Genomic DNA, 27,764 nt, shown 5'->3' on the forward strand with positions numbered 1-27,764 from the left:
CTGGTATTCGATCCGTTCAGTCCTTTCACCTGAATGCCCTGCACACCACTATTTTGCACCTGAATATCCTGCATGCCCCTGAAGCGCTGACGTGTCCTTCCCCGCCCGTGCTGATTCTTTGTGGGCGTCGCCCAGGTGCGTTCGATACGAGGGTATCAGCGACGCCGCCACATTGACCCTCCTCGCGGCACGTGCAAGTCAATTTGATGTGTCAGAAATGGGCTGACTTTCACCATCTGCTGGGACTCCGCAGGCTCCAGACAATCGAGCCCACTCCTCTTTTGAATCATTCATTCCCGATATAATGGCCAGCATTTCTTTTGGGAACATAAACAGCGGTTTTCAAGTTGGAATTAACCACGGACAAATATACGCCCCCGGTCCTATAGGTAAGATAAAATAGCATGCGAGGACACCCTCATAATATTCTAATTGCGACTACTTCCTAGAGCGACCTCATACCCCCACCAAGTCCGCTTTCACAGTCCCATTTCATCGTGATGGTGATTTCGTTGTTAACCAGCAGCTGCTGGACTTAGTTACTGAAAAGCTCTCAGCTTCAGGGTCTTTGATAGCCCTTGTTGGGTGTGGTGGTGCGGGGTATGTTAACGAAATCGAAGTATCCATTGACAACGAGCGGGTACTAATTTGAACAGAAAATCCCATTTCGCCATAGAATACATATACCGAATTCGTCATCTGTCACCTACAACCTTGATATTTTGGATCTATGCGAGTAGCGCAGCTCGATTGGATCAATGCTACCGCGACATAGCTGACCAGTTTGACATCCCTCACCGCAATGATCCAGACACGAATATCTTCCGAATTGTCCACGATTGGCTCGAGGTGAACGAAGAGAAATGGGTCATGGTGCTTGATGGTATGGACTATGATTTTGATTTCTTCGAAATGTCTACACCGGGAAATCAAGAGGGTGGGTCGAAAGATGACAATGGCCGCCAATCTAAACCCCATCGAACTTATACTCCTCAAAGTGCAAACGGTTCAATAATTGTGACCACGAGAAACCTAAATGTCGCAGAGAAACTTGCTCCTGACGGCATTATTGAAATTGGGCCAATGGAGGAGTCTCTCGCAATGACCCTCTTCCAGTGGAAACTGAGGAGACCTGCCAAGGAAGATGATATTATGTCTCTTGCAAGGCTGCTCGGCTTCCAACCACTTGCAATTGTACAAGCAGCCGCTTCTATCAAATCCAGATCTCCTCACTCGAGTTCAAGTTTATCGCAGTTTCATGAAGAGCTAAATGCCTGTCTGTCAAATACGGATGATTCGTTAATTCATTGTACAATTCGTGCCACTTCACAGATTGCCTTCAATCATATAAGGCAGGACAGCTCGACAGCTTGGGACTTACTCTGTTTAATGAGCTTCCTTGACCCACAGGAGTTCTCTCAAGGCTTACTTCGTAGCCTGAGTAAAAGGCACTCCTTTGTCAGTGGAAATGTAACACAGGTTTTCTTCAACAACGACCACTTTGACAACGAGATTGCAACACTGCAAGATTTTACGCTGATACATATCAGACAAGACACACAAACAATAGGGATGAGCAGCTTAGTTCAAAATGAAGTGAGAAAGTGGGTTGAAGCCCACGAGCAAGCCGATCAGTGGAAGACACAGTTTATCAGAAATCTTCTTCTTGAATTTCCGAGTGACCTCGAGAGCCAGAGAAAGTCTCGGTCCTTGTTCCCACATGTGAAGGCTGCAATGCTCCAACGCCCCAATCCGCTCCTCGAGGACTCACTTCTGGAGTGGGCTACTCTCATGCATGGAGGTGCACGTTATGCTGGGAAGATTGGCCAAACTGGAGACATGGAACACATGGCTTTAGAAGCGATGGAGGTGAAGAAACACCTATTAGGTCCTGATGACCCAGAAACGATAGATGTCTCGATGACATTGACATTGGCATATCTGCTGGAGGGTCGATGGAAAGAGGCAGAGCATTTGGCAGAGGTGCAAGCCGAGCGGTGCAGCCGAGTGCTTGGCGTGAAGCACCCTACTTCATTCTCAGCTACTGGCTACTTGGCATTGTCAAAATGGTATCAAGGGCGATGGCACGAAGCAGAGATACCGAGTTTGAAGCTCCTTGAGATAGCCCGGCATGCCTTTGGCACAGAACACCCAGACACATTGACCGTCATGAGTAACCTTGCAGCAACATATGAAAGTCAAGGGCGATGGAAAGATGCAGAGGAGATGAACTCTAAAGTGGTTCAGATAAGCACACGCACGTTAGGCCCGGAGCATCCAAGCACCTTGACTAGTATGAACAACCTGGCAGTGATCTTCCAAAATCAAGGTCGATTGGAAGAGGCGGAGAAGATAAGCCTGGAAGTACTCCAGACACGCATTCGTGTTCTAGCTGCTGAGCATCCAAGCACTTTAGCTAGTATGACAAACCTGGCGTCAGTCTACTACGCCCAGACGCAATTCACAAAGGCTGAGGAGCTCTACATCAAAGTCCTTGACATCTTCAATAAAGGTCGGGGGTCTGAGCATCGGGATACATTATTGGCAATGGATAATTTGGCAGCAATATATCGAGAACAGGGACGATGGGCCGAAGCAGAGGTTCTCCAAACTCAGGTGCTTCAAGGCCGTCAGAGAATTCTTGATACTGATCATCCCGATACCCTGAAAAGTATGGTAAACTTGGCAGAAACCTATTGGCATCGAGGCTGGTGGGAAGATGCCAAAGCCATCCAGAACAAAGCGATCGAAATTCAAAAGAGGGTACTTGGTCCCGACCATCCAGATGTGCATTCGAGTATGGACTTTCTAGGGTTGATCTACAGAAGTCAGGGAGAGCTACTGAAGGCTGAAGCAATCCACCGCCAAGTGATAGAATATCGCCAGACATTTCATGGGCCAGAGCATCCAAGCACGCTGGGTAGCATGGCGCAGTTGGCTCTGGTTCTTCTTGGCCAAGGCCGGTCTGAAGAGGCCAGAAAGATACAGACGACTGTACTCGAAAAGCAGACCGATGTATATGGCGCGGATCATCAGGCGGTTCTGTCGAGTTTAAATACCTTGGCTCTCATTGATAGAAGTGAGAAAAGATTGGAAGATGCTGAGAAGACTTTACGCAAAGTGATAGACTTTCGTCAAAGGATCTTCGGGTTGGACCACTCATATACGCTGGCTAGTATGGAGGATCTGGCATCTGTGCTATTCGAATCGGACCAATGGAAAGAGGCAGAAGCACTAGCGAGAAAGGTCAACCAGACACGAGAGAAGCTTCTACGAGAGGACCACCCAGATACACTGAGAGTGGCTAAACTGCTTGAGCAAATTTCTGAGATGAAACTCGCCAAATGGATATTCGATGACGAGGATGACGGTTCAGGCATGTCAGACTTTGGGTCTATCGTTAGCAGCTTCTCTTTAGCAGCAAGTCAATCTTCTGCTACAACGCTTGATAACGCCACTGTCTGGTCTGCGGTTAAACTTTTCACGGATTTACTTTTGGAGATGGACAGTTTCAAACAGTTATGCAGGATTGCGCTTGAGAGCGACATATCGAAGGTTCGTATCCAGAGAAACCTGGGGAAAGTTCTTCGACTTTTTGCATCTCATTTGTCTCACGAGGCAAAACTGGCCGATCATGCAAAAGTTATCAGATTTGTTCGCGGATCGTCGTCTAGAATCGCAAGTCAAACTATACTGAGTCTCGGCATTGCAAGCACCTCGGGACTCGAGGAATCTGATATTCGACAGGTCGAAGAGGAAAGCTCAAGAGCCAAAATACTGGAGTATCTTGGGGGGCAAGACACAACTAAGCCTGCCTTATTCGAGAACGTCTCCAAAATGGGTTCAGAGGAAAAAACACCAAAGGAACCGGAGGGCCATGAGCAGGTCGTTTCCGATTCTGACTCCGATTCTGACGCGAATTCGATTCAAGATGCATTAGAGACACAGCAACCGACAACAGTGAATGATCTCCAGAGTATAGAGACTATCATTTTCAAGACGAACGCTTTTGAAATCATGCAAACTGAATTTTTTGATTTTCTTTTCCCATCCCTGCGATCCATTCTGATGAAATGGATTTCCAAGCAGCGGCGAGCTGGGGCATTAACGAGCAAGCAGCTACGGGACCTTGAGATGATAGTGAGTGAGTTGCAACACGTTGCACATGACCAAATATCCTTCACTCTTCATGATCCTGGTTCGATCATCAACAGTATCAAGGGTAAATGGAAAGGATTCACATCAGAAACATGGGATTGGTGGCCCTTGAGCCCGTACATGCGCCCTCTCGCAAATGAGGAGGTTCGCATGCAGTGGCGTTGCGTAAGCTTACCTGACTCTCTAATATTTCATCACTAAGGACCAAGCCTAGGGTTGTGGCCGAGCTCGTTGGGCCGAAGTCCCTGTTTCCTTTGCCAAGCAGGTTATCAATGCTTCCCCAAATTTAGACGCAGCAAATAGGACCCAGAATAGCCTAGGGCTTCAGACCCCAAGCCCTGCGCCAGTTGAGCCAGGTCAGTCGGGATCCCAAACCCAGGGAGGTGATGATAATTCTTCGCCGTGTCCACCTCAAGCAGTATCTCGATTTACCTCCTGCCGGTTAAAACCAGAAAGAGAAATGAATCTCCATGTATTTCTCGTTGTCACGCACTCGTCGCTCTTTCGGAGGTCAAGACGCCTTGCCCAAACATCCGTGAATGCTATGAACGATGAAGAATTTTTCTCGTGGATTCGCACCTCGTATTACCGTCATCGAGGTTTTTTCGCAACCTGGTTTGGGGTCCACAGATACTCGCATTGCGAATTTTTCAAGGTACGTCTAGGTTCATATCTTAAATGAACCTAATTTTGTTTCAATCACTAAAATTGGAGCAGTTTGAAAAATACAAACAGGATGGCTATGCCCCTTTAGTTCCAGAATTTCCATCTCCGCAGGAAATATCGTATCATTTTTATCCAAAGCCTATCTCTCCTGAACCACCTGTCACCCCACACGAGTTCAATCACTGGTTTCTAGATCAAGTTTGGTACATTGTGCTTTTCCAACGTATCTCCAAAAGGATATCGAAGGCAATGTCATCCAATGCAGGATCTGAGTATGCTGTTGTTGATGAAAGGCTTCCAAAGCGGGATAGGCGTATTGAGGAACAGGATTCCGCACGCGAGGTTTTTTGGGGGTTGTACATTGTCGAGCGTCGGTCGACATTGATGTTGGTACTTTACAGCTTTATTTTTCTGGTTCCTTCGTTCTATTTTTTCTTTGCGTGGCTGTTTCAATGGGGTCATTCTGGTGATCTTCAGAATGCTTCCGTTCCATTTACTGTGGCATTTGGCTCACTGGGCACTTTTTGGGTAATTATTTCTTTGAAGTCACCACGGTTTGAAGGACACCTGAAAATCGACTGAATATAACGAGTTTGTGGACCACTGAGAAAACTGAAAATAGGAATAAGAATAACTGACACGACGAGTCAATAATTGTAAACCGGAATTGAAAATTTTGTGGTATGAATGACATTATTAGACTAAGAGGTAATTCGATTGTCATGCATTGTTCGCCCTCTCATGTGACGAGGAAAGGACCGATCCAGAGAGAAATATGTCCATTCACAAAAGGGATTGCAGCTAATGGGGGAAAGAGCGAAGAAAAAGGCCATAGCTAGACTGAATCTAACCTTTGTTGTAGATATTTTCTCAATTAAATGGAACTTTCTCCACCCTAGGAACCACAGATAAAAGCCAAAGGGCAAGGATAGGAAATTTTCTGTATAACAATGGCAACCCAATACATCATCATCTAGTCTAAGTTTAATTTCTCGCCGATCACCCAATCAATGCCCACAGGCCCCAAAAGCCCATAGATTTGCCTCTCAGCATTTGCATAAGTCGGTGCAATTTTCGACAATGGAAGTCCAATAGCAAGGAGACTGTCTGCATCTGCCCTGATCCGATTATACAAAGTCGTAGTAACCTCAACCTTGATCTCATTTTCTTTTCCCCGAGAAATGAACCCACTGATATCCGTTCTTGCATTATCAGCCGGAAAGGTAGGCAGAGGATTACCATTAACCCAGACACGCATCGTGTTCAGAATTGGGCCGACGTAGAGATATGCCCCTATGTTGGGGATGTCCGGGACTGTGAAGGTCGTGGTGTAAGTGCCCACCCCGCTCACATTCTCCAGTGACTTTCTGAGGTCTTTCCAGGGTAGTAGGATTTGGCCTTGAGATTTGTGTGATGTTATCAAGGTTTCGATGGAGGCTGTGTTATTGGGGTCCCCGTGCCAGTCTTCAATTTCGATGTCCCATCTCGACAGATTGACATTGCCCGGAGGCGTGACGTTGAATTTGTAGCTAGTGCCGTTGTTCAGGAGTATCGTGGACGGGCCTTTTAGGTTCGCCACGAGTTGTTTCCCAGACATGTATTTCACTTCTTCGACAGCGCCTGTAACATCTGTTACCCAGATGCACGTTTCCAGCTCCGAATGCGTAAAAGCGATGATAATGGTCTCATCGGGATTGAGAGTCAGTGGAATGCGGATACCAGTGTCTGTCAACTGGTACCTTCCAAGCGGTGTGATATCGCCGTTCCATGCATTCAGTAAGAATGGCTTCAGGCCTTTATCGACATGGAATTCGGCAACGAATGTCGAGGAGGTATTTCCGTCATTGAACAGCCAGACATATTCCCCTCCAGTACTGAGATCGGCCCGCTGTACTGAATAAACCGATTCTATAGGTGCAACAAAGGAAACCCGCGGTTCAATCATTAGCTGCGACAAGATATCCGGTAGCTGACTGATGGACCTTATGTGGTGAATATTCTTTCCGTGCCTGATCAGACCATCGAGCGCTGATACAGTTTCGTCTTGGCTCGGAGCTCGTGGTAATGAATATTGTGATGTTCCGATAAAGATGATAGGGAGACCAGCTTCATCATATTCTCTGATCTTTGACAAAACCCTGTCGTTGATACGCGTGGTATTGGGAAAGATAAGCGCTTGGTAGCCAGGTCCATCTGGTGCAAGAATTCCCTGCGACACATGGGCAGCAGGAAGATGCAGATTGTCAGGACCAACAAAGTTGTATGTAAAGCCTAGAAAGTATGGTCAGCACTCTCCTCCAACTAAAGCATGATATCATAGCCGCACCTCTTTGTTGAAGATTGTCCGAGTCATAGATGACAGACGTCTCCCACTCGGTCCTTGAATCAAAGATTGCCAGATCGACTCGCGGTATTCCCATCTTGAGAACATGTTGTGTCCTACCCATGTACCCAATGATATCTGAAAGATGCCTCCATGCCGGCTGAATTCTGCTCCAGGAGTCGGTAGTTTGATAGCCAAATGGCTGAAAGCCCGGCCACGATGTATTAGCATAAGCTCCACTGTATGCCATTCCATGCAAAACCATCATTGTTAGTCCTCCCGCATAAGACCTTTTAACCGACCTCAGTAGCTCCGGGATGGTTTGACTGTAGGCTGGTTTGAATTCTGCGCCACATTCTGAGGAAATGTCACTTTTTCCGGCCAGCTGTGCGGGTCCCGATAGTGTACGGTATGCATCTATGATGTCCTTAAATCCAAGTGATTCCCCTTCCGGCGCATCGACGGACGGAACCTCATTTAACTGGTCAAATTAGAAGGTGGGCCAAGTGTGTTTTGAGGGGTGTATCACATACAAAGCTAAGGGGTAGGTTGTAGGAGGGTTGAGCTGAATACCCAATCCCCAACGAGTGTGCCCAAGCTGTATGGTATCCGAGATAGTCACGATAACACTCACTGAGAGTCTCACGGAATTTGACATTGTGGATGCTCATCCCAGACTCGGTGTAATTTCCGTAGGAATATTCCTCTGTGTAGGGAGAAGAAGCCGCAGTCCATGAATTCCCCTTATTAAAGAGGAGGGGTAAATACTTGACGAGGCTATACCCATGGGTGGATTGGAAACGCTCTAAGAACCCGCGTGTCCATGGGACAACAAACAGCAATTCCATGCTATCTTCCCATGCTGATTTTTTAAAAGTTTAGTTGGTGTATATGGGGGGAAAGGGGTTCTTAGCATACCGTAGTTCCCATTTGACTTCAAATTCGCCCTAATATTCTCACTGTTCAGGATATGATTCTCGAAAAAGTCTGTGTGGACTTCCGCCCCCCTTTTGCTGAAATGGTCCACAACGTAAGATCCTTTTTCGACAGGCGTCGTTCCATTACCACCATTAGAGCAGGATAACTGATTCGTGTGGCCTTCCCAAAACGCGAAAAGCCTCCACATGCCATTCCCTGGAGGGGCATCCCATGAGAGTGCTCCGTTCTGCACATGATGGGTCAAATCCACGATCGACTCTTCATCCAAATATACCAATTAGGGTTTAGCGATTGTCTCGTTTGATTCATGCTCTGTTTGAATAGTCAGTAAGAGATCCGAGTGTGCATATATGGGCCAGCATACCGGAATGTACTTTCGCAGCTATGACTCCCTTCAAGTGTCCTCGGTCAGGGTCGGTCAAACCATGCATAAAGCCGCCCCCAGACCGCAGGGAACCTGTCAGCTCTTGTGGTCCAGGGACAGGCGCAGAAAAGGAGGCACCGGCCTTTACGGATTCAACTCCGAGTTGCTATACAGTATCAATTAGTAATACAGAGCCTTCAGGTTCAAAGCGAATCCAAACCAGGTGTATAGAGAGGCCCTCTGTCCCTGCTCTCACAGGTGATCCCTGTCCTTCACTAGCACCGAGGCTGAAATCCATGAGCAACTCATTATCAACGGCGGCTTGGAGAGTTTGGTCAAAAACATTCTGAAAAGGCTTCATGCCAAATCCAAACTTTGTCCAGTCCGTAGGTGTGTGTGAGTCGCTTGGATTGCCGTAAAAGTAGAAGGGAACTAGCTCGAGTCCACCAGAACCAACGGCAGCTAAATCGGAGACATCGCGCCGGACACTCTGAATAGATACACTAGCGTCAGGAATCCTATGGCAGGTCAGTGACATTCAATAATTTGTTAGGTAGTCACAGAAGCAAATACCAGTAACGAAACTTTGGACGAGATTCTGCAGGGGGGCTTTGGAACGATTTATCAAAGCCTGGATCCTGTAGGTGTGCACTCCAGGCTGCACGGAAGAGCCCAAACAAGAGAATTGAATGAAAGATCATATTTGAAAAAAAAGGCACACAATTTGGATCTTTAGAAACATCATTTCTCAGGATGAACTGTGTTATTTTATATTTTCAGGTTGGTCTTCTTAATCCGTAATTCTATAATACTATATATTTTTGTATATTTTTACGGATACGTCTAGCACCTGATTGGATGACAGAATACGTCGTATTCGCTATCCGTCCCAACGATCATATTGTTGGCTTGTGTCATTAGAAAGGTGATTGACTCCCAGAAGGTCATTATACTCTTTTCCTTGACGATCGATTTTGAAAGCCCCGTTTTTTAAAAATTTTAAAAAAATCTCGTTTCTGTCGAATTGATTTCTTATCCAAGCTGGTGACTATAGATCGTCTACGAGGTGCCTTGGACATTATGATATACATATAACATCTCTATACCATCTTGGTCCAAAACACGAGAATGAAGTTTACTCCTACGCTATCTAAGGCGACACTCGGCTATAACCATCTCAATGATCCTACATAAATCAATTTCATTCTATAGTTTTCTCTAAGACATAACCGGATACATACGACCATAGGGTGTGGAAAACAGGGCTTCCCGTCCGCTCAGCCGTACTTAAGCCACACGCCGGTGAGTTAGTAGTTGGGTGGGTGACCACCAGCGAATCCTCACTGTTGTATGTTTTTGGTTTTGTTTTTTTGCATATTAAATAGATTCCAGTAAGAATGTTCTTTTTCTTTATCTTCAAAAATGGATGCTATTCTTGCATGATCTTTTTGTTACTGATATATTCGAAAACAGATACCCCAGCATGCTCCTTGCATCTACATTGGAATGTACCTTCGATGAGTCATGATAAAATACAGTAATTACAATCACCTATTGACAATCTACTATAGAATACTCATCGGGCAGATTATAATCAACCATGTCAATTTCACGGTCTTGTTCTCCTTACATGGATCCCGATTTATATTTGAGGTGCGCTATGCTATGGCTTTCATGGCGAGCACTATTTGAATACTGCTTGCCGCAAAAAGATATGGTAGTCATGGCTTTTGTATCTATGGATAACCACTTTGAGATCTTTGGCTATCTAGAGCCAATTATCCATGGATGGCCGGTGAAAACCTGCCAATCACCATATGTTGGAAGGTGCGTCCAATGGAATTTCACTCTGTTCGGTTTGCCTCCAAAAACTCCAGCAGTCTGTGCGCGACAGCATATGGTTGCTCTTCGGGGAGAAAGTGCCCACAATCATGAATAGCGCCCCCGGAAACGTTGGTCGCGAAGTTTTGGACCAAATGAATTATATCCGAACCGACAGAGCTAGCCCCACCTAAAGCTAAGACAGGAATATCGAGTGGTGTCTTTGCATATTCCAGATTCTGTTTCGCACTTGTTCCATAAGCTCGATAATACTCGAACCCCCGACTCATCGCTCCTGGTCTTGAATAGGCTTGGATATAACGTTCAAAATGATCTTTGGGTAGACCATCTGTATGAACCGTCTTCAAATTAAAGAACCAGGTCAGTAGCTCCCGCTCACGACCGCGAGTCAGAATTTCAGGTAATTCAGGAAGCGCGTTGAATGAGAATTGCCAAAGACGCATGTTGGTCTGATGAGGCAACGGAAACTGAAGCTGGGGCATGAAACCCGGCACTGCTGCGTCCAGGATACTGAGCGATTTGATTCTCGATTGAAATTGAGCGGCCCAAGGATAAGCAATCCATCCGCCCACATCATGGCCAACTAGATGGTACGGTTTTTCTTTCAAGATATCGTGAATCGCTTCGGCCATGACTTTGCTCACGTTCGCAGTATCATAGCCATTGAGGGGAGGAAGCGAATCACCCAAGCCCGGGGGTCGAGCGCGAAAAACTGATAATGTTTTGAAAGGGGCTCAAAGATATCGCTAAACGCCTCTGCTGTTTGTGGCCAGCCTGGGATGAGAACCAAAGGGGGACCTTGACCGCCAACTATGGCTCGGACTCCGTGGAGGAGACGTGTGACTTGCCATTTTGGTGTCATGGTGTTGACGTCGGCTGGGTCAAGTGTGCGGATGAAGACTCCCTCCGACGGGCGGGTAATTAATTGTAGGCACAGTAGTCTCATGCATGTTAGGGATTTTGCGGATTTATATCATTTTGTAATGAGTCATAGAGTACGTACTCAGACCCTCGCTTTCGCTCCAAACTCCCAAAAGGGGTTCGGGGGGTTTTGGGGCGAAAGCGAAGGGCCGAGTAAATGATGAATCGGGGCAAGGTGTTAGTTCAGGTCGTTACGTACCCACATGAATCGCGGTCGATTCAAATCTGTGATGGGCAAAGGTCATCTAATTTCCGTACTATAAGCCCTTCATACGAGAACACTCGTTAATGCTATAAGCTCAAAATATCATGCACTCCTATTAGAAATGGTACAGAAAGCCAACTTGTCTATTTTACATCCCCACCTTCGGCAAATGCGAGGCCGATATATCCGTGATCATCTTGTTCAGTCGAAGTTGGGTCTAATTGAATGCTATGATTGGATGAACTTATTATTTCCCTAATCCTTAATGTGAAACAAAATACAGCGTATTTTACCACTAGACCATAACAAAAACCAAGGTACTTGTTTAGGGCCTAGCGGGGCCATATCTGTCCTATTTCTTGTTTGACACTTAACTCGCTCCCCTGCTGAAAAGCAGGTGAGACTGGGGCATGGGAAGTGTATGAGTTAAAGCTAGCCAAGGCCGCCGATTTTTATTTAAAATAAACCACCTTAGGTAGAATTCTCTTCAGATATCTTATCTTTCGCGCTCGTCTCCCGATAGCCAGATTAACTGCCATCTGGGGCGCATTATTAATTCTGATTAGTCTTATCATTGAGGGGGTATGCCTTTCGCATGCGATTACCGTTAGTTGGGTTCGCAGTGCGTATAGTAAACATGGGCCTGTAAATAGCTATATATGCTTATATAATTGTTGTGGTCCACCTTGTTCCTATCGTCCTGTTAACTACGGTTTTCTAGTTTAAAATGGAGAAAGCTTCGACCACAGCCGTCTCTAAATGCAGAAACTACCCACATTATATGAGTCGATGAGTCGCTAGAATTGTTAAGAGGTTTTATATTTTCTAAAGATACCTATATAAATAGCAATTCGTCTATATATTATCTGTCCTATAATGTGCCAAGTAATAAGGTATCTCCGATATATAAAACGCTGTAATCGTGCCAAGCCCACCAACACTGGTTTGGGCTTGCCACTATTATTATACCTAGTAGTAAATTTAGACAACGATTATGGTAAGTAACTTACGATCGTAATCACTTAGGATGAAATTATGGCTCAAGCCCATCTTATAGATCACATTGATTTTTGGTGGATCCTTCGATTACATGTAACCCTATATAAAACAAGAATAGTCGGCCGCTTATGCGGCCTCTGTCCTTGACGACCTAAGACTTCATTGATCTGATCTACTTAGACCAAGATGGTATCGGGGATGTTATATGTAAGAACCTTCCGATATGCTTTTTTGATGTCTTTTTGATGTCTTCTTAGGTGTATACGAAGGCGGTACAAAGCATACTTTGTGCAGACGACTTTCTATATATAACCAGGGATACTAGTGAATACTATCTAAAAAGAATTACCCTACGAGTGCACGCCAAATGGCACTCCCACAAATTCCACCTCCGTAGGCCGCCGCTAAGCAGCGTAAGAAGTTCGAAAAGATGCAGAAGAAGAAGTGGTGGGCCTGGCCGTGGTTTCACCAATGCCCCACACAACGTGAGTTATGCGAAAAGCACTTTTAGGAAGGGTGATATACTAACCATCAGTGTCGGTATATAGCCACAGCCAAAACCACCATCTCCCTCGAGCCCAACGGAACTCCAAAGGTTGTGACCACCGTTTCTACGCCAGGCCCCCAGGCGCCCCCACGTCTTCCGATTTATGTGGAGTGGGCGGATTCTGTGCAAGTTCCAGAAGAATCTCGGACCAAAGCGTCCCACTAGGACTGGAATCATAGTGATATCCCACTCGGATTCATGGCTCCGCCCGCAGGCATTCACCCCCCCCCCCCCCCCCAAAGGCAAAGGAAGTGTCAAACTTCCTAGACATGCTCCGAGGAACGAAGGGATAGTTGTCCCACGACATTATCCGTCCTACTTCTTACATCTCACTTACACCACATCTGTCGTGGAGTAATGTCATGGCAGTTTGTCGCGTTCTCCCATGTTTCTTCACCTCCATCCGCCCGTCGAACCATTTCAACAATATCCTCACTAACATTTATAGTCCCAGCTAAGTAATGTAAAGCGGTATTGCCGTCGACATCCTCTGCCCTGACATCAATCCTTCCCCATTCCAATAAAAGCCGAATAGTTGCATTTTGTGCCTGTTGCTGGGAATCCGTCAGTGGCTGTGGTTTTCGGGAGCCTTCCTGTGGCTTTGGGAACTGGATATGCAGAGGGCTTGGCATTCTATAAGGAAACCACCTAGAATCAAGGGTGCGGGCACAATGTATACTGTCCGCGACATCTGGATTATAAAGTGCAGTCTGATTAGAAGTGAAAGGCAACGAAGCAATGTGGAGTAGCGTATGTCCTAGAGCCGTTGTCCCCGCACTACCAAGTCCACCGGGGATGGAAGCTGCCAACCATGAAAGAAGGTCTGGATCATGATGTGCGGTTGCAAAGTGGAGGACATGCACGTTAAAGATAGGTGTGCGCAAATTGGGCTTGAGCTGAGGGTGGGATAGTAGATCTACCAGACAGCGCTGCACGCCGATATTGCTTAAATCACAACGGGCGACGATATATGACAGCGGTGGGAGACTGATGGTTGGAGCCGCGCGAGGAAGATAGTTGGGAGAATACCCGCAGGAGGAGAGAAGGTGCCGGAACATAGATTGATTGCCAGACTCAATGGCCTCATGGACAGGCGAAGATGTGGAAAGAGTTGATACCGAGTAGCTTGCTTCCTGCACTTGGACTTCTTCGTTATCCAACGTGGGTTCCACCCACGCAGACTCATCTGCTCCAGCCGCACGAAGGATGTCAAATATTTCAAGACTGCCTATCTTCGCAGCAACCTCTAGTCCTGTCAAAGCCCGGTCCATCCTAAGTCTTTGACCGGGGAGATTTGGCTCCGTCCAGAAACGAGGAAACCCATGGCGCCGTTCATCGAGCTCCGTCTGGGTCAAAGGGCAGAGCTGGCGACTGATGCCTTTCGTTTGTGCTTGTTCTAAAACAAGAGCACGACGAGCGCACATATGAAAGCTAGATACATCGTCTTTAAAATGGCGACCACGAATGAACCGGACTGAATAGTCCTCCATATCCCTCAGTTGAATGCCGTTAGGATCTGCGCCCGCAGCCAGAAGAAGTCGAACATTGTGTGGCAGATTGGCGCGAATAGCAGCTGTTAAGGGAGACTCCCAGAGACCATGAATTGCTCCCGATATCGTGTAATTTGGTGAGAGTTTCTCTGTTTGATGGCGTTTCGGATCAGGCAGGCTTTCATCATTGCCATATGTTGCGTAATAAGCCAAAATGGCTTCCAGAAATGCAGGATCGGATTTCTCCGCGGCGCGGATGGTTGGGGTTTCATCTTGTTTGTCCCAGTCGAGTTGATCGATGGAGAAATGATCATTGATTTTGAATTGATCCATATGTACTTCGGAATGTGGAACTAGAGAGGGATAAATTTCGGAGAAGATTAAAAGATGGAGGATAAACATTGCGGAGGCCAGAAATCACTTGGCGCTTCGGTTGGAGGCCTGGGGAATATGGCAAAAAGGGAACATGCGTAATATTTTCTAGCAACATGCTGTATTTCAAGCCGTATTGCTGTTGCTATAAGCAACATGAAGGTCCGCGGGCCCTCTCTTCCAGTATCTTTTGACCCTCCCTGCAGACTCGAGGCGATGTGACGGGCCCCTGAGTTCCTTTTCTAACCACCCACCTCAAAGCTCCGAGCTTATGCTTGGACGATTTTTCATATTCTCCGTTCATCTCCTAGATAATTTGCAGTTGGGTTTGTTCGTGGTACCGTGGGGCTCATCGACGAGTGCCGGAATGAACGGCGGGGTGTGGGGGAAACCACTCTACTCTCCGACAACATTCGTTGCATTGCTCGAACTGGCAGCCACCCAAAGGAACACCAAGGGGACTGAAAGAAAGTGGTCGTTTTAGCCAACCCTTTGGAGTGAGTAGTGAATTCGAAATCATCACACCGCTGCGCTTGCTCCCTAGCGTCCCGTTAGGATGAACCGAACAGGGCCTCAACAGGACCGAAAGTGTCACACATGTGACAAGATATTCTCCAAGAAAGAACATCTCACCAGACACATCCGTGGACATAAAAAGGAAAAACCATTTGGATATCCCCTCTGTGGCAAGTTATACTCGCGAAGGTACACGCTTTAGGTTTTGAAGAGAATACATAACCGTCACTGACAATGCCAGTGATGTTTTACGTCGACACGAGCGAAGTCACCGTGAGAAAGGTCAAAGTCTAGATGAACTGATATTTGATCTATCACCTCGGCAATTCGAAGCCCACTCTGCACTTCCCACACCTCCACCTGCGGTTGATTCGTCCAGGGCTTTCTCTGACGTACCCTCCGCCTCAAAAGGCTACGGTCCTGCACATTTATCTGATATCATTAGCTTTAATATCTATTTTACGTCAGTACTATAAGTAAAAATATTAGGGGTGCTTAAGCTTCCTAATATAAAGAACTCCTCACTCGTATATCCATGGATATTAGCTAACCTAAGTAAGCGAAATTATCATGTAATACATGGATACTGGGCATCAATCTGAAGAATAAAGGAGACTTGGATAAAGGCGTTATACGAGTCCTTCTAGGGGATTGCATATGAAAGTTAAGAAAATGGAATGTACAGAAAGGGGCCAAATGGAACGACAAAGCGTATGCGCTAATTGAGAGACGGGATCCCATGGTCAGCTAGTAGGTTAGTGGAAACGGGAAATACGAAATACTGTCCATATTCGGAGAACGTTTTGGTATTGGAAGGGACATCTATAGCTGTGCGCGCTCTCTTGAACCGGCAAAATCGAACGCAAGTTTGCGTTGCGGACATGTCCACCTGCGGCACCACTGATAGTTATTTTTCGCCACAATTGTCCCATAAAGCTAAAATGCTCGATGAAAACCCAGTATGATAGGTTGGCTGCTAGTTTCCTGGTTTGGGGGGCGCGGGGAGGTGACCTAACTGCTATTTGTAAGAAAACTACTAAAAGAAAATACAGCTTGGAGCTATATAAAATATGTAGTCATGCTTCTTCCTATATTTGCACTATTTGCCGACTCATATGGGTTTCGATAGGGCCCCATCGGTTACCCACCTCGCCCCCAAACCCAACCCATTTGCAGGTTGGGTCGGGATGGGTTTTGGGTTTTGGGTTTTGGCGATGTCTACTGTCGATCACTCCCTTCTCTTCTCCCTCTTAGACACGTAGGACTACGTGCAACATATTTAGAATGGATATATCATTGAACAATGTGTCAATTCTTGTGATCAACCCTAATGGTGAACGGCGATTAAACACAACTTGCTCGGTCCTCGAATGATTCTCGGCAAGGGTTTATCCAATACACGCGTGAAATATTCAAAAAAGACAGTAAAACAGCGTGGAGAAAAAGAGCGGCTTCCTCATCCGTGGAGGATGGGATAGATATTTGCATTGAAGAAAGCAACGATATTGGCTCTGACATTCCTGTTCTATGCAATTAGCAAGCTAGAATAGGTAATATGGCTTTCGGTAACTGACCATTGCCTGCCGAGGCATTAACTGGATATGGGCTTAACAGGCCGCATAATACCATCCAGGGTCCGCTTCACAGTCATCTTGAAACGTTTTCACATCGGCACCACTCGCAAGGGAGCAGTAATCCTCAGCTGCCCCATAGCAATAGCACATATCTGCGCCATTACCTATTTCTGCGCAGATCTCGCTAGTTCTGCTATAGTCACCAGATTTAGATCCCTGGGCCTTCTTACACCGGAAGGCAGGGCCACTGCAGGCAGAGACAGCCGCAGTAAACATAACCAAAGTAAGTAGAAGGTTCATGATGAAGACAAAGAAGTGGGTAATTGATTGTTTTAGAAGAAACAAATTATGACTTTCAATTGCTTTGTAGCCTGTATTGGACTCCGTATGCTGCTTCATGTGGCAGAAGGCCGACTTTATAGTTTTATCTTTCCCATCAAAAGCCCTCACTTGCTAAGCATGCACAGGCGCTAGAGTAAGGCGGGGGACTGCAGAGTGTTTGCTGGAGCTCAGAGACCAAGAGGAGCAGTGATGGATACAGATAGGGTCTGCTCTTACCAGAATGACGAAGTGGGCGGTGGCGATGTGAGCCCCAAGGCGCATAGTGGCCTAGATTGACATGTTTGGCACACTTACAGTCTTTGCTGCGCGCCTTACAGGGTGGAGATAGCCTTGCGCCTGATTGGCTTCATAGAGCGTACAAATGACCAGTCTGCTCTTCCAGTGCGCACGGTATGGACACCAATTGGACTAATAACCGGGTAGCAATTCAAGCCTGCTTTGAATAACAAGATATTCAACAGCTAGACCGATTTTGTATCGGAACCTTTGGGTTTTTGGGTACCCACGAATTAAATCATCAAGATTTTGTATTGAGAATGCTGTTGGAGTTATTTTAACAGCAGACCTTTGGGCCATAATCTAAGCAGAATGTGGAATGTTGCACAGTACATTCTGGTCATCGACTTTAGGTAAGATTATCTGAAAAATAACCAAACCCGCTATCAGAAAACCGGAACGGAAAGTTTAATCGGGGTCTGTAGATAATCCTATGACTTGCTGTATATGAGGGTAACAGGTTTGATGAGCCTAACCCGTGATATTTAAGTCACCCGACACTGAGGATCAAACTGAGTGCGGAGTCTTATTTCTAATTCCGGCCCAGTCCCGGCTGCATTCGGGAACCCCTCAATGTGGGGGTAGGATTGCCCCATAATATCGCCTGAATGCACCCACCATTTAAGAGCCCTGATTAAACATGTGGGAAGTCTATCCAAGGCCACAAAGGCAGTGTAACATCAAATTATCTGACATCAGGATGTTATGTTTTTAGAGGTTGCATGACAAGTGCAGGCAAATATACAAGTGTAGATACTTTCAACTTGCGTACAGTATGTATACTTGATCATGAATGAGGCTCCACCGCACCTAATTCATAAATAAAAGGGAAAATAACGGCGTCATGAAGAATGAAGATTATCAGAGACCGGACCATATCGGTGCACCCTGCGAATGTGTTCCTTCATATTGTCACGTCTGTTGAACCACTTCTGGCAACCATCGCCTAGACAGCAGTGGATGGCCTTGCTGATATGTACCGCCTTCAAGTGCCGCAACAAGTCGCTCTGTCGTCCAAAGGTACCAGAATATTGGCATCCCTCCCATTTGCACCGAAGTTCTGCAGCATGACTTCCAAGGCCAATGTTTAGAGATTCAGCTAGAACTAACACGTAAATATCTGAAATAAAGGCACAAGCTCACCTCTTTTCACACTCTTCAAGATGGAATGATCCTTTACGGGATTTTTCACTGCCATAGCTTGAATTCTCAGCAGAGAATTCCGCTGTAGCATCTGATTTGATACCTTTGTGGACCTGGTGGTTGGATTTGCGTTCCATCTCGCCATGGGCATCATACTCATTGACAATGAAGCTAGAGCCAATGCCGTTAACATATTGTGTGCCCATCAGGTCATTGTCACATGGGAATTGAACGTCTTCCATCGTTTGGAACTGCGAGGAATCACTAAAATCAAATCCAGTGCCTGTATTGTTAGGAAAGAAAGGCATGCTGGCGGAAAAGTCTTTTGGTATATCACTCAAAAGGTATTGAGAGGCGTCCATTGCTGTCGAGTCTCCCTGGGAAGAGCTTAATTCTGGTAGGTTGGGAGACATGGATTCGGGAGTGTATTGAATATTCTCCAACTTGGTTGGATGGAAAGCGGACATGTTGCCATAAGGTAGGTCAGTTAAAATTATTAGCGGAGGAGGCTTTGAGGACGTAGAAGCATTAGCGCAAATGCATGACTTAAGCTTGATTAAATAGAAGCTGTTCTTAAGAATATCCTGTGACGTATACCGAATTCTTCTCAATAGTCCAATAAAGAGTGGTGCTTAAATTGCGTCAATGACTGGAACTGGAAATCATTTTCATGGCTGTCAATAGAATAGCAGCCGACAACTAGTAATGTAGTAGTGCCTTGACCTAACCACTATCTGATGAATCCATTGCTTGAACATCTTAGAAATTTTGAAGACTCCTCGGCGAGGACATAGGCCTACACTACATTATGTCTTTGGAGAGATACTGAATACTCTGTCCACATGCTTGAATATTAATATACCATTATGGGCTTTTCCTCCAGATGAAATAATTAGTAAAAAGCAGCAAGTCCTTTCCACGGAATTGCTAACACTATCATGCACATAGTTCGAGGAGGTACTTTTGAATGATAAATTTGACGGATCAAGATAGAACAAACTCAGTCGCCTTGAAAGAAAGTGTCACAAGTAAAGAGAAATCCTCTAGGCCTTGGATTTGAGCCTTGCGCCGCGCGCCTGATTCCTTTACGTTGCGGGAAACGAACTTAAATCGCCACCCTCATAATAAACGATTTACTATTGCTACTTTGTACTGTTCTAGATCCAGCCACTCTGCATCTAGCAAGAAATAGACAATTTCGGTTCCGGGCACAAGGGTTGGGGCAGCGCCTGATGGTTATATCACTACGAAATGATTCTTTGTAACGTTTTTTGCGGGAGCACTAAAGAGGGCCCTCTGAAGGCTGGGTCCAGTTCTCGGCCGTTTCCACCCAGAAAGTACCTCTATGAAGGCGATGATTGACCTGCCTCTTAGCGAGATCTAAACTATAAAGTCACGCAGGTCAGCAGGCTTCTGGCTGCTTCAACTCATGAACACTTCTTCATTAATCCAAACCATTTGAGTCAACAAAATCCCGATATTCTGCAAAGCAAGAACAAAATGTCCGGCTATGTTGAAGGTGATCAGGCTGCTATTACTGAAATACGTCCTTGATACTCACACTTGTGGACTCTAGGCGCCGTTGTCAAACTCAACCAGCCAGCAACTGGTATTTATTATGCTACACAGATATCTGATGCAGAAGCTACTGCATCTTCTCTCAAGGCTGTATCGCCACAACCTGAAGCCCGTATCAACTTCGGGCCAATCAGCTTTTTCGGAGTTCTCACTGTGAATATTCAATCTCTTTTTCTACTCTAGAATATTGGTCGCTTACACCATGCTAATTAATAGGTCTCCGGCTACGTCGATACTGGCACTTACGAGGCCTCAATTTCAGTTGCCGTACTCGGAATTAGCCTGGGCACTCTGACCGGAAGCCTTAAGACTGGGATCTCCGTCCAGGTTAACCTAATTGCTGTCAAGGGCGAAATACGGTTTTACCTGCAGAATTCGAATGAACTCTGGGTTCATTTTGATCTCAGTGTGGTTTTCGACGGACATTACGTAGATGATGTCAAAATAATCACTCTCTAGTCGTGGTATTGGTTCAAAGGGCTTGTTCTGCTTTTCGTCTAATTTAAGGTGGACCTCGGTATAGGTTTTTCTCCTTACTCTGTTGGGTTTTCCCTATACCGTGATGCAAATGCAGAGGTTCATACAGTATTTTCGCTGCTTGATATTACACTGTTTCAAAATAAGTCATATCTTAGTTACAAAGATCAGGTGTATGTCTAAAACACTAAGGTGTCCGCAGTTTGTACGCTGATATCAACAAGGCATCATCATTTGTGACAGTTCTTGCTCATTGTAAACTCATCATAAAGTCATCACAAAAGCTGCTTTCACTCTGGTGACAATATATAATCAGCCAAGGTTCTTCAAAATGAGCATTATACAACCATAAATCTTGGTAGTCAATGAAACCTGACATCGCTTGTCCGGCAGCTTACACTTTTGGATTATAACGAACGCCTTTAGTTGTCTATAGATGGGATAGTCTTTGATTCCAACAGACATCTGGTACGTACACCATATATTACAGTTACTGAGAGCGGGTACTGTACTTGAAAAAACCCAGGCTTGTCTTTTGCCAGAAACAGTTTTCCGATAATTACGTCTTAGCCAAAGCCTCCAAGCTATTTCGTAAAAGTCATCGACTCTACAGAGTTTCCGCCCTGCGCCTCATCAAAGCGACTCAAAATATCCTAAACCAAAAGATAAGGCGTAGTCGATTATGTTGAGCCTCCATCAACAAGGATCAAATTGGGATCCAACACCCACTGTATTATTCCCAATTAGCACACGTAGACGTAGAAAACGCCTAACGAAGCCCCAAGTACCGAACGGAAGAGAGGTCATGAGGCAGTACAAGGCGCAAAAGCGCGATCCCAACCGTGTATTGAGCCCATGCTTTTAACCTGTTAGTGCAAAGTTTCGAGGAGTTTTCAACAGCCTGGTGACATCAATGTCTGTTGACCAAGGCGCGGTAGTCGCCTCCACAACCTCCTCTGAGCCTATTATTTCCGGGCTTTGTGCCTCAAGTATATTTAGCCACTTTTCGCATGGTTCTCTAGCACCACATCAGTCCAACATTATATGTACTATTTCAACAAGAATTATTGGAAATTGTTCCTCCAAGGTACCAAGTCACGATTATCTTTGTTCAAAAATGTTTCTGGAAACCGTACTTTATGGTGTTCTTCTTTTCTCACTGGGTTTCGCAATGATGCCTGCACATGCTTGTCCGGGAGGCCAAGGTCAGTGGAAAGGCACTTCACTTTTTCAATACTAACCGTCAACCTAGATGTTTCCGCTGCAATTTTAGCCGATTTGACTCTATTTTCTGAATATTGCGCTGCAGCTACTTGTGCAGCAAACTTTAACTCAAAAGGGACAGGGGTTGTATGCGATCCAGGTGTATGCCCGACCCTAGAGCAGACAGAGACAACCATCATAACTGGATTCAAGGGGTATGGCAGCTATCACATCGACATAGACTTGAAGGCTAATGTTATATAGACTTAATCCGGGTGACACCACTGGCTTCCTAGCACTTGATAGGACCAATAAGCTGATCGTTCTGTCATTCCGGGGCACCCGAACGCCAGGAAACATCATCACAGATCTTGAATATCAGCAGGTGCCTATCGATGAAATTATTTGTCCAAATTGCCAAGTTCATCGTGGTTTCTATTACGCCTGGGGGAACTTCTCACAATTCATAATGCCGTCTATCGACCATGTAGCTGCTGAATATCCAGATTACAGTATCGTTTTTACTGGTCACAGTCTTGGAGGCGCCCTTGCTACATTTGGGGCAGTACTTGAAGGAAGTGCCAACAGACCCATCGGTCTCGTAAGTACCACAGCGAAATCAAGATATGAAAATCTATCCGGACAAAGCGCTAATGAGACATTAGTATACTTTTGGATGTCCTCAACTGGGGAATTATAGTTTTTCTGAATTTGTCACTGGTCAAACATTAGACACCGGATGGAGGGTGACTCATACCGATGATCCGGTGCCTAGAATCCTATCTACGACTGCTATGGTCAACAAGACCTGGCAGTATAGTACAACATCCCCAGAATACTGGATTACCTCACCTAATGGCGCACCAGTCACAACCACTGATATCCAGGTGATTGTGGGCATTGATAACAAATCTGGGAACCTCGGCCAAACCACATTTGATCTCGCAGCCCATAATTGGTACATTGGGAACATGAGTGGGTGTTCAATGAAGTAAATCTCGGTCACTTGGATCAGTTTGAAGAATAGTGCTGTTTCCACCATGGTGTCAAGAATGGGGTAGTGCAACGTTTCCTTAGGAGTAGAAAGATGGACGTGGACAGAAAAAGCTTCGAAGGTTTAACATTATGCTGGGCCGCAAATGTTGACAATGAGGAGGTACTGGAATTGGGAACGGGTGAGAGTGGTGGTAGAAGGAAGTGACATCTTTGCCAGATTGCCAGATTCTCAAGGCCCATTCCAACTCCTGATGTTTGACTTGTTCACATTGATATGGAAAGTTCCAACTACCCCATATAGTAATGAGACATAAGGTACATGTCACGCTAGAAAAGAAACAAGAAGACAGCTAGGGAGAGGTGAGGAGTTATAGTGAAGAACCACTTCTCGCGTTCTAATCTTAGTACTAAACTTGAAAGGTCTTCTTTGCATACGCGGGGACTCATAGGCTTTTGTTCACTACTATGTATTCAATTCATGTCACCTCCCGATCCAGTCCTAGCTCATACTGCACATTCTGATTTCCCATCAACAGGCAAAAGGCACTTGACATTATGCTTGAGGGCTGCAATCGCGCAACTCACACTCATCTCTGAAATTGAGTCCGGCCCCAGGCTGTTCCGGATCTTGTCCTTGGAAGCAATTCCGCATGGCCCAAATAATTTGACACTGTAAATTACTGTTAGTAGTACAAAAAGAAAGTGAGGTGTCATTTCTTACCTGTTCAATCACATCCAGCCACATCAAAAAGCTCATGCCCAGTGCCAGTCCAAAAAGGAGCAATTTCACAGAAGGGCAGGTTGAAACCAAAAAACTTCGCCATATTTTTGGGTGAGGTTTCGCCCCCAATTGGGGTTTGCAGCGCAGTCTAAGCGGGTGAGCGGGAAGAATGTGTGTGTCTGTATACGGAGTACGTAGTCTGTACACTGTATCTTGATGCCTTGATGCCAATTTATGTCCCCAGTTCCTGCCAAGGCCCACCCCCACACGGGATTAAGTGGGTCTAAAACGTCCATGCACCCACAATGGTTCTTAGGGCCCCAAATGATTTATTACTAGTAATTTTGGTAAACATTATACATATATAAATCTAGATATATCTTTAATTTAGTAGTAATTTAAGGTCGTAGGTGATAAAAATATGGTAATTAATTATGATAAATCTTATGTAAAATTATGCAAAATAGTTTATTTATTGGTTTTTTTGGGGCCCCAATCGGGCCCAGTAAAATCCGCCGGTGCGGTTGCGGTTTGGGGGTTGGGGCGAGGGTTTGGCCCCAATTGCGGTTTATGGCGAAGTCTACCCTACCCTCAGCGAGGAACGGTTTTTAAACACCTTAGTGCTAGGCTCGACATGTGATGTGAAATCGCGGTGGTTTGGACAACAATGACTTAGCTAGATCCCTATAGCTTTCTGATTTTCTGATTGGTAACTCGCGTAGTCTCGTATTTTGCCAATGTGCTAGAGCTAAACTGCAAGGTTACCCATGCCTCTTACACAATTTTAGCTCAAATTGCCGGTTCTAGCTCTATGGTTGCATTTAAAAAAGCATTACAGTGCTCAAGTTCATGGCCTCAGGTTCAGAATTGGAGAGTCTCCGACTATGCCACATGATACGAAAAATTCGCAATCATTGAAAACCTAAAAGGTTTGGGAAATTTACTGCACTCTTCTCCACAGGTATCATGTAATGGAGTTGTTTCGAAAATGCGGTTATGTGCACAGGAAGAGAATCGTAGCCTTATCGATGAAGCCAATGTGACAGACAGAATGATGAAACGGGTATTTCCAAGCCTTCAACCTGGATGCAAAGACTACGAGTCTAGGAAAAGATCTATTTCTCGTCTTTAGCTAAAATCATCTGAACGTAATGTTCATGATCAAGCTGCTTTCCTACGTGCGAAGCGCACTACACCTAGAAACAGACTGCCGTAGAAAATTTTGCATAGAATATATCGTGCCAAAAACGGATTCAACACGTCATAGCCTTTTTTTTGTCCAGGCATCATTGAGTAAGTAACCGACCTAGTATGTTGTTATAAAGCTGAGATAAAAACTTTGAGTTTGGTGTGATCGCAATCCTATTCCAATATCAAAAGAAGCATTCTCGAATGATTCATTGCCTCTGCATTTGCATAACAGTACGGGAAAACCCACTTGTAGGACAAAACCCATACCAAGGCAGGAAAAGACACAGTAGGAAATACACAACCATCCCTTTCACATATACAATCAAGTTGACAGTGTCCCCATATCTTCTGTCCTCTCCAACCTCTCAGCGAATATCTTGTTGAAGATTATTGCGTAGTCGAAATCAAGGTGATGGTAAAATTGTTGTCACCATCGTCTTCATGCTTGAGCTGGTTCTTCGGCCAGCCTTCCTGATCCAAAATCACAACTTTCTGCTTGTCATTGTCCCATTGAAAATAGATTGATCCGATGACAACATATACACCACTCTTCTTATCCCGGACATACAAGGCGGTTGTTACCTTTGTACCATCCCGGGGAATAGTACCGGCAATCGAGTATTTGTCCGACTCGTCTGACCAGACTGTAACATCACCAATTTGGGCGAGTTTCAATAGAAGAGAATATTGACCCTTTTCCCCGCCAGTGGCATCCTTAAAACGGACCCTAACGACAGAAGTGGTGCCTGCAAGGACTTGATAACACTGCACGTGTTTGTCGGCTGGGAGGTTTGGCTGGTCGCTGTGCAATTCTTTGCTATCGGAGTAGTCGCTGTGATTCCACACAAGTAGCTTCGTTCCATCTCCAAGTTTGCCGGAGAGATAGCTAGTTCCTAATTTCTGATGCTCGACTTCTCTGAGATTGGCGGTTTTCGCCGGGCTCTCGTAGTTTGCCTTAGCGTAGAAATCAACTGTATTGGCAGCCACCATTTTGTTGTGGTTTTTGGGTTCACTGTAAGTAGGATTATATTAAGAGGTCAGACGATAATGTTCTTGACGTTCATCAGAGAAGCAGAAGGTGAAGAAAGATAAGATTGTTGGGCAGAGGGACAGATTAAATATTACTTATATTTATATCTCGTATACCCCATATTGACTGAGTATAATTAGCGGAGATGCACGGAAAAGGTATGATATTATACTCATAGTCTTCTACATCATGATTTTGTCCAAAAGAACTAAAATAGTAGTATGTTAACTAAAGTTTATCTTAAAACCTAAACTTCTTCCAATGCCAGCTGGAGAGTGGCCATGGATTTCTATCATAGATTTCCGTCATGGCTTGGTTGCAGCTTCGACCACCCGGAGAGGCGGCCACAAGGCACGTAAGAGAGGCAACGGTATGAATAGACCTGATGTCACCATGTAACATAAACCCCGCGCGTCATCCACGTTCTTCTTCATCCAATGCCTATGAAGCACTCATTTTATCACCGTGAAAATATCTCTGGTTCGAAACCCCAATACTTATATTAAGTTGAGCCTAGGCCTTGACAAGACTCGCCCCGCGATCAAATGGTTACAACCGGCACGCGTCAGGCGGCCGGCCCCACTACGGCCGCTACGGCAGTCGCCACCCGCCCCAACCTCAAACTCAAACCCTATTTTACTATACATTAATTTTACCGCCTTGGCTATTAGCTTCAATTTCTATCAAAGTGGACAGAGTATCATCAGTACAATAAACGTCCCTTCCACTGAGTCCGGTCTTTCGGACACCAGGTCAAGAATCTCAAGACATCGTTTGATATCAGTAATCTTTTCCATGCGTTTTAGCTCCCCCCAGTTCCGCCTTCGGATTATTGGTTGTAACGATAACACCCCCTGTCGAACCTGAGGAAAGAAGTCGTTGAGATAAGCTCTGAGGTTGTAGGCCAAATGAATAATGTTCTTGTATATTGTAGCCGTCATACACTAACAGTCGTCGATCATTTATTGGTAAGCTGAACTGGCGGTTGATTGCATTTACGGTCATGGTTGCATCCTCCGCTGCAACGTATCTCTTGTAAGTCCGTGAAGAATTTGTTGGCTGCTCTTGTCCGCTGGTGCCAATCCAAATACCGAAGGTAATAGATTTCGAATGTCATTGTTTTGGATGAGGTCTCCTATACCTCCCTATGGCATTACACCCACATACTGGAGAGCATAAATAAATACGGTATTTATTGTCCATCAAAACAAATACTACACGTAATACCTAGAGTCTTCATCATAATCAGAGCTTCTTTAGCCGGGTCGTCCTCGTCGCCAAACAGATTGTCCTTGTCTTCGGCAGCAGACCCAGCCGCCTCTTCGTTCAGAGTCAACAACCATCTCACTGCTCTTGTACTTGCCAGGCTTCTCAAACTTGGCACTACTCCGCATTTACCCCAGGGAGCTCCTGAACCGTATTCCTAAGCGTACTCTTGATGAGTTCTACCCCCGTTCCACTCGCAAGATTACTAGCAAGGATGCCCACACCTTGACCGAGCAGCAGAATACCTTAGTGCAGCAAGGTACCACCCTGATAGATACGGCTACGTAAATGTGTTGTGTTCATAGGCCAGTAGTATGGGGCTAGCCCACGTTCGATAACTCCATTCTTTCTGATAATTTACTATCTATCGCTGTCTTATTGCTTTGTGTACGATCTTTCTTCTGTTCCTTCCTACGGATTTTGAAATTTTGAAGTCTTATAGAACCTGTCCCTAGAATGACGTCGTCTCTTCTATCGTAAGTATTTAGAATCCCAGTTAATTCCTAGCAATTTACATGGAATAGGATCTCAACGCTAGCCCTAATTCAAAGTGCCTTATGGACTATGAATCACAATGCAATTCTTGCATACCAGGAATTCCAACATCCTGCAGAATCGAGATCAG

The 27,764-nt window shown here is 45.4% G+C and overlaps 11 protein-coding genes across 11 annotated transcripts; 4 read left to right on the plus strand and 7 right to left on the minus strand.

The window, feature by feature from the left end:
- Positions 1-304: 304 nt before the first annotated feature.
- Positions 305-4,359, plus strand: N7471_001356 (uncharacterized protein; the record flags this gene model as incomplete). Its single annotated transcript, XM_057274077.1, has 3 exons — positions 305-389; positions 450-600; positions 657-4,359. 3 exons carry the CDS (start codon positions 305-307, stop codon positions 4,357-4,359), a joined length of 3,939 nt encoding a protein of 1,312 aa, XP_057142256.1.
- Positions 4,360-5,797: 1,438 nt separating this feature from the next.
- On the minus strand, positions 5,798-9,151 carry N7471_001357 (uncharacterized protein; the record flags this gene model as incomplete). Its single annotated transcript, XM_057274078.1, has 7 exons — positions 5,798-7,095; positions 7,151-7,628; positions 7,681-8,009; positions 8,066-8,344; positions 8,451-8,616; positions 8,671-8,968; positions 9,024-9,151. 7 exons carry the CDS (start codon positions 9,149-9,151, stop codon positions 5,798-5,800), a joined length of 2,976 nt encoding a protein of 991 aa, XP_057142257.1.
- Positions 9,152-10,294: 1,143 nt separating this feature from the next.
- N7471_001358 (alpha/beta fold hydrolase) lies at positions 10,295-10,924 on the minus strand (the record flags this gene model as incomplete). Its single annotated transcript, XM_057274079.1, has 1 exon — positions 10,295-10,924. One exon carries the CDS (start codon positions 10,922-10,924, stop codon positions 10,295-10,297), a length of 630 nt encoding a protein of 209 aa, XP_057142258.1.
- A 1,923-nt stretch (positions 10,925-12,847) lies between these two features.
- N7471_001359 (uncharacterized protein) lies at positions 12,848-13,129 on the plus strand (the record flags this gene model as incomplete). Its single annotated transcript, XM_057274080.1, has 2 exons — positions 12,848-12,902; positions 12,966-13,129. The coding sequence occupies 2 exons, from the start codon at positions 12,848-12,850 to the stop codon at positions 13,127-13,129; spliced, it is 219 nt and encodes a 72-aa protein (XP_057142259.1).
- Positions 13,130-13,293: 164 nt separating this feature from the next.
- N7471_001360 (uncharacterized protein) lies at positions 13,294-14,787 on the minus strand (the record flags this gene model as incomplete). The annotated part of the gene is made up of 1 exon (XM_057274081.1): positions 13,294-14,787. The coding sequence occupies one exon, from the start codon at positions 14,785-14,787 to the stop codon at positions 13,294-13,296; it is 1,494 nt and encodes a 497-aa protein (XP_057142260.1).
- Positions 14,788-16,949: 2,162 nt separating this feature from the next.
- On the minus strand, positions 16,950-17,216 carry N7471_001361 (uncharacterized protein; the record flags this gene model as incomplete). The annotated part of the gene is made up of 1 exon (XM_057274082.1): positions 16,950-17,216. The coding sequence occupies one exon, from the start codon at positions 17,214-17,216 to the stop codon at positions 16,950-16,952; it is 267 nt and encodes an 88-aa protein (XP_057142261.1).
- A 1,457-nt stretch (positions 17,217-18,673) lies between these two features.
- On the minus strand, positions 18,674-19,144 carry N7471_001362 (uncharacterized protein; the record flags this gene model as incomplete). Its single annotated transcript, XM_057274083.1, has 1 exon — positions 18,674-19,144. The coding sequence occupies one exon, from the start codon at positions 19,142-19,144 to the stop codon at positions 18,674-18,676; it is 471 nt and encodes a 156-aa protein (XP_057142262.1).
- Positions 19,145-20,177: 1,033 nt separating this feature from the next.
- Positions 20,178-20,714, plus strand: N7471_001363 (uncharacterized protein; the record flags this gene model as incomplete). Its single annotated transcript, XM_057274084.1, has 3 exons — positions 20,178-20,196; positions 20,254-20,408; positions 20,472-20,714. 3 exons carry the CDS (start codon positions 20,178-20,180, stop codon positions 20,712-20,714), a joined length of 417 nt encoding a protein of 138 aa, XP_057142263.1.
- Positions 20,715-21,849: 1,135 nt separating this feature from the next.
- Positions 21,850-22,930, plus strand: N7471_001364 (lipase family protein; the record flags this gene model as incomplete). The annotated part of the gene is made up of 4 exons (XM_057274085.1): positions 21,850-21,937; positions 21,985-22,150; positions 22,200-22,536; positions 22,601-22,930. The coding sequence occupies 4 exons, from the start codon at positions 21,850-21,852 to the stop codon at positions 22,928-22,930; spliced, it is 921 nt and encodes a 306-aa protein (XP_057142264.1).
- Positions 22,931-23,435: 505 nt separating this feature from the next.
- On the minus strand, positions 23,436-23,755 carry N7471_001365 (uncharacterized protein; the record flags this gene model as incomplete). Its single annotated transcript, XM_057274086.1, has 2 exons — positions 23,436-23,611; positions 23,665-23,755. 2 exons carry the CDS (start codon positions 23,753-23,755, stop codon positions 23,436-23,438), a joined length of 267 nt encoding a protein of 88 aa, XP_057142265.1.
- Positions 23,756-25,230: 1,475 nt separating this feature from the next.
- On the minus strand, positions 25,231-25,833 carry N7471_001366 (uncharacterized protein; the record flags this gene model as incomplete). Its single annotated transcript, XM_057274087.1, has 1 exon — positions 25,231-25,833. One exon carries the CDS (start codon positions 25,831-25,833, stop codon positions 25,231-25,233), a length of 603 nt encoding a protein of 200 aa, XP_057142266.1.
- Between the last annotated feature and the right edge of the window lie 1,931 nt (positions 25,834-27,764).

The sequence above is a fragment of the Penicillium samsonianum genome (assembly GCF_028829775.1).
Source record: "Penicillium samsonianum strain IBT 33392 chromosome Unknown utg000001l_segment0_segment0, whole genome shotgun sequence".
Taxonomy (NCBI): Eukaryota; Fungi; Ascomycota; class Eurotiomycetes; order Eurotiales; family Aspergillaceae; genus Penicillium; species Penicillium samsonianum.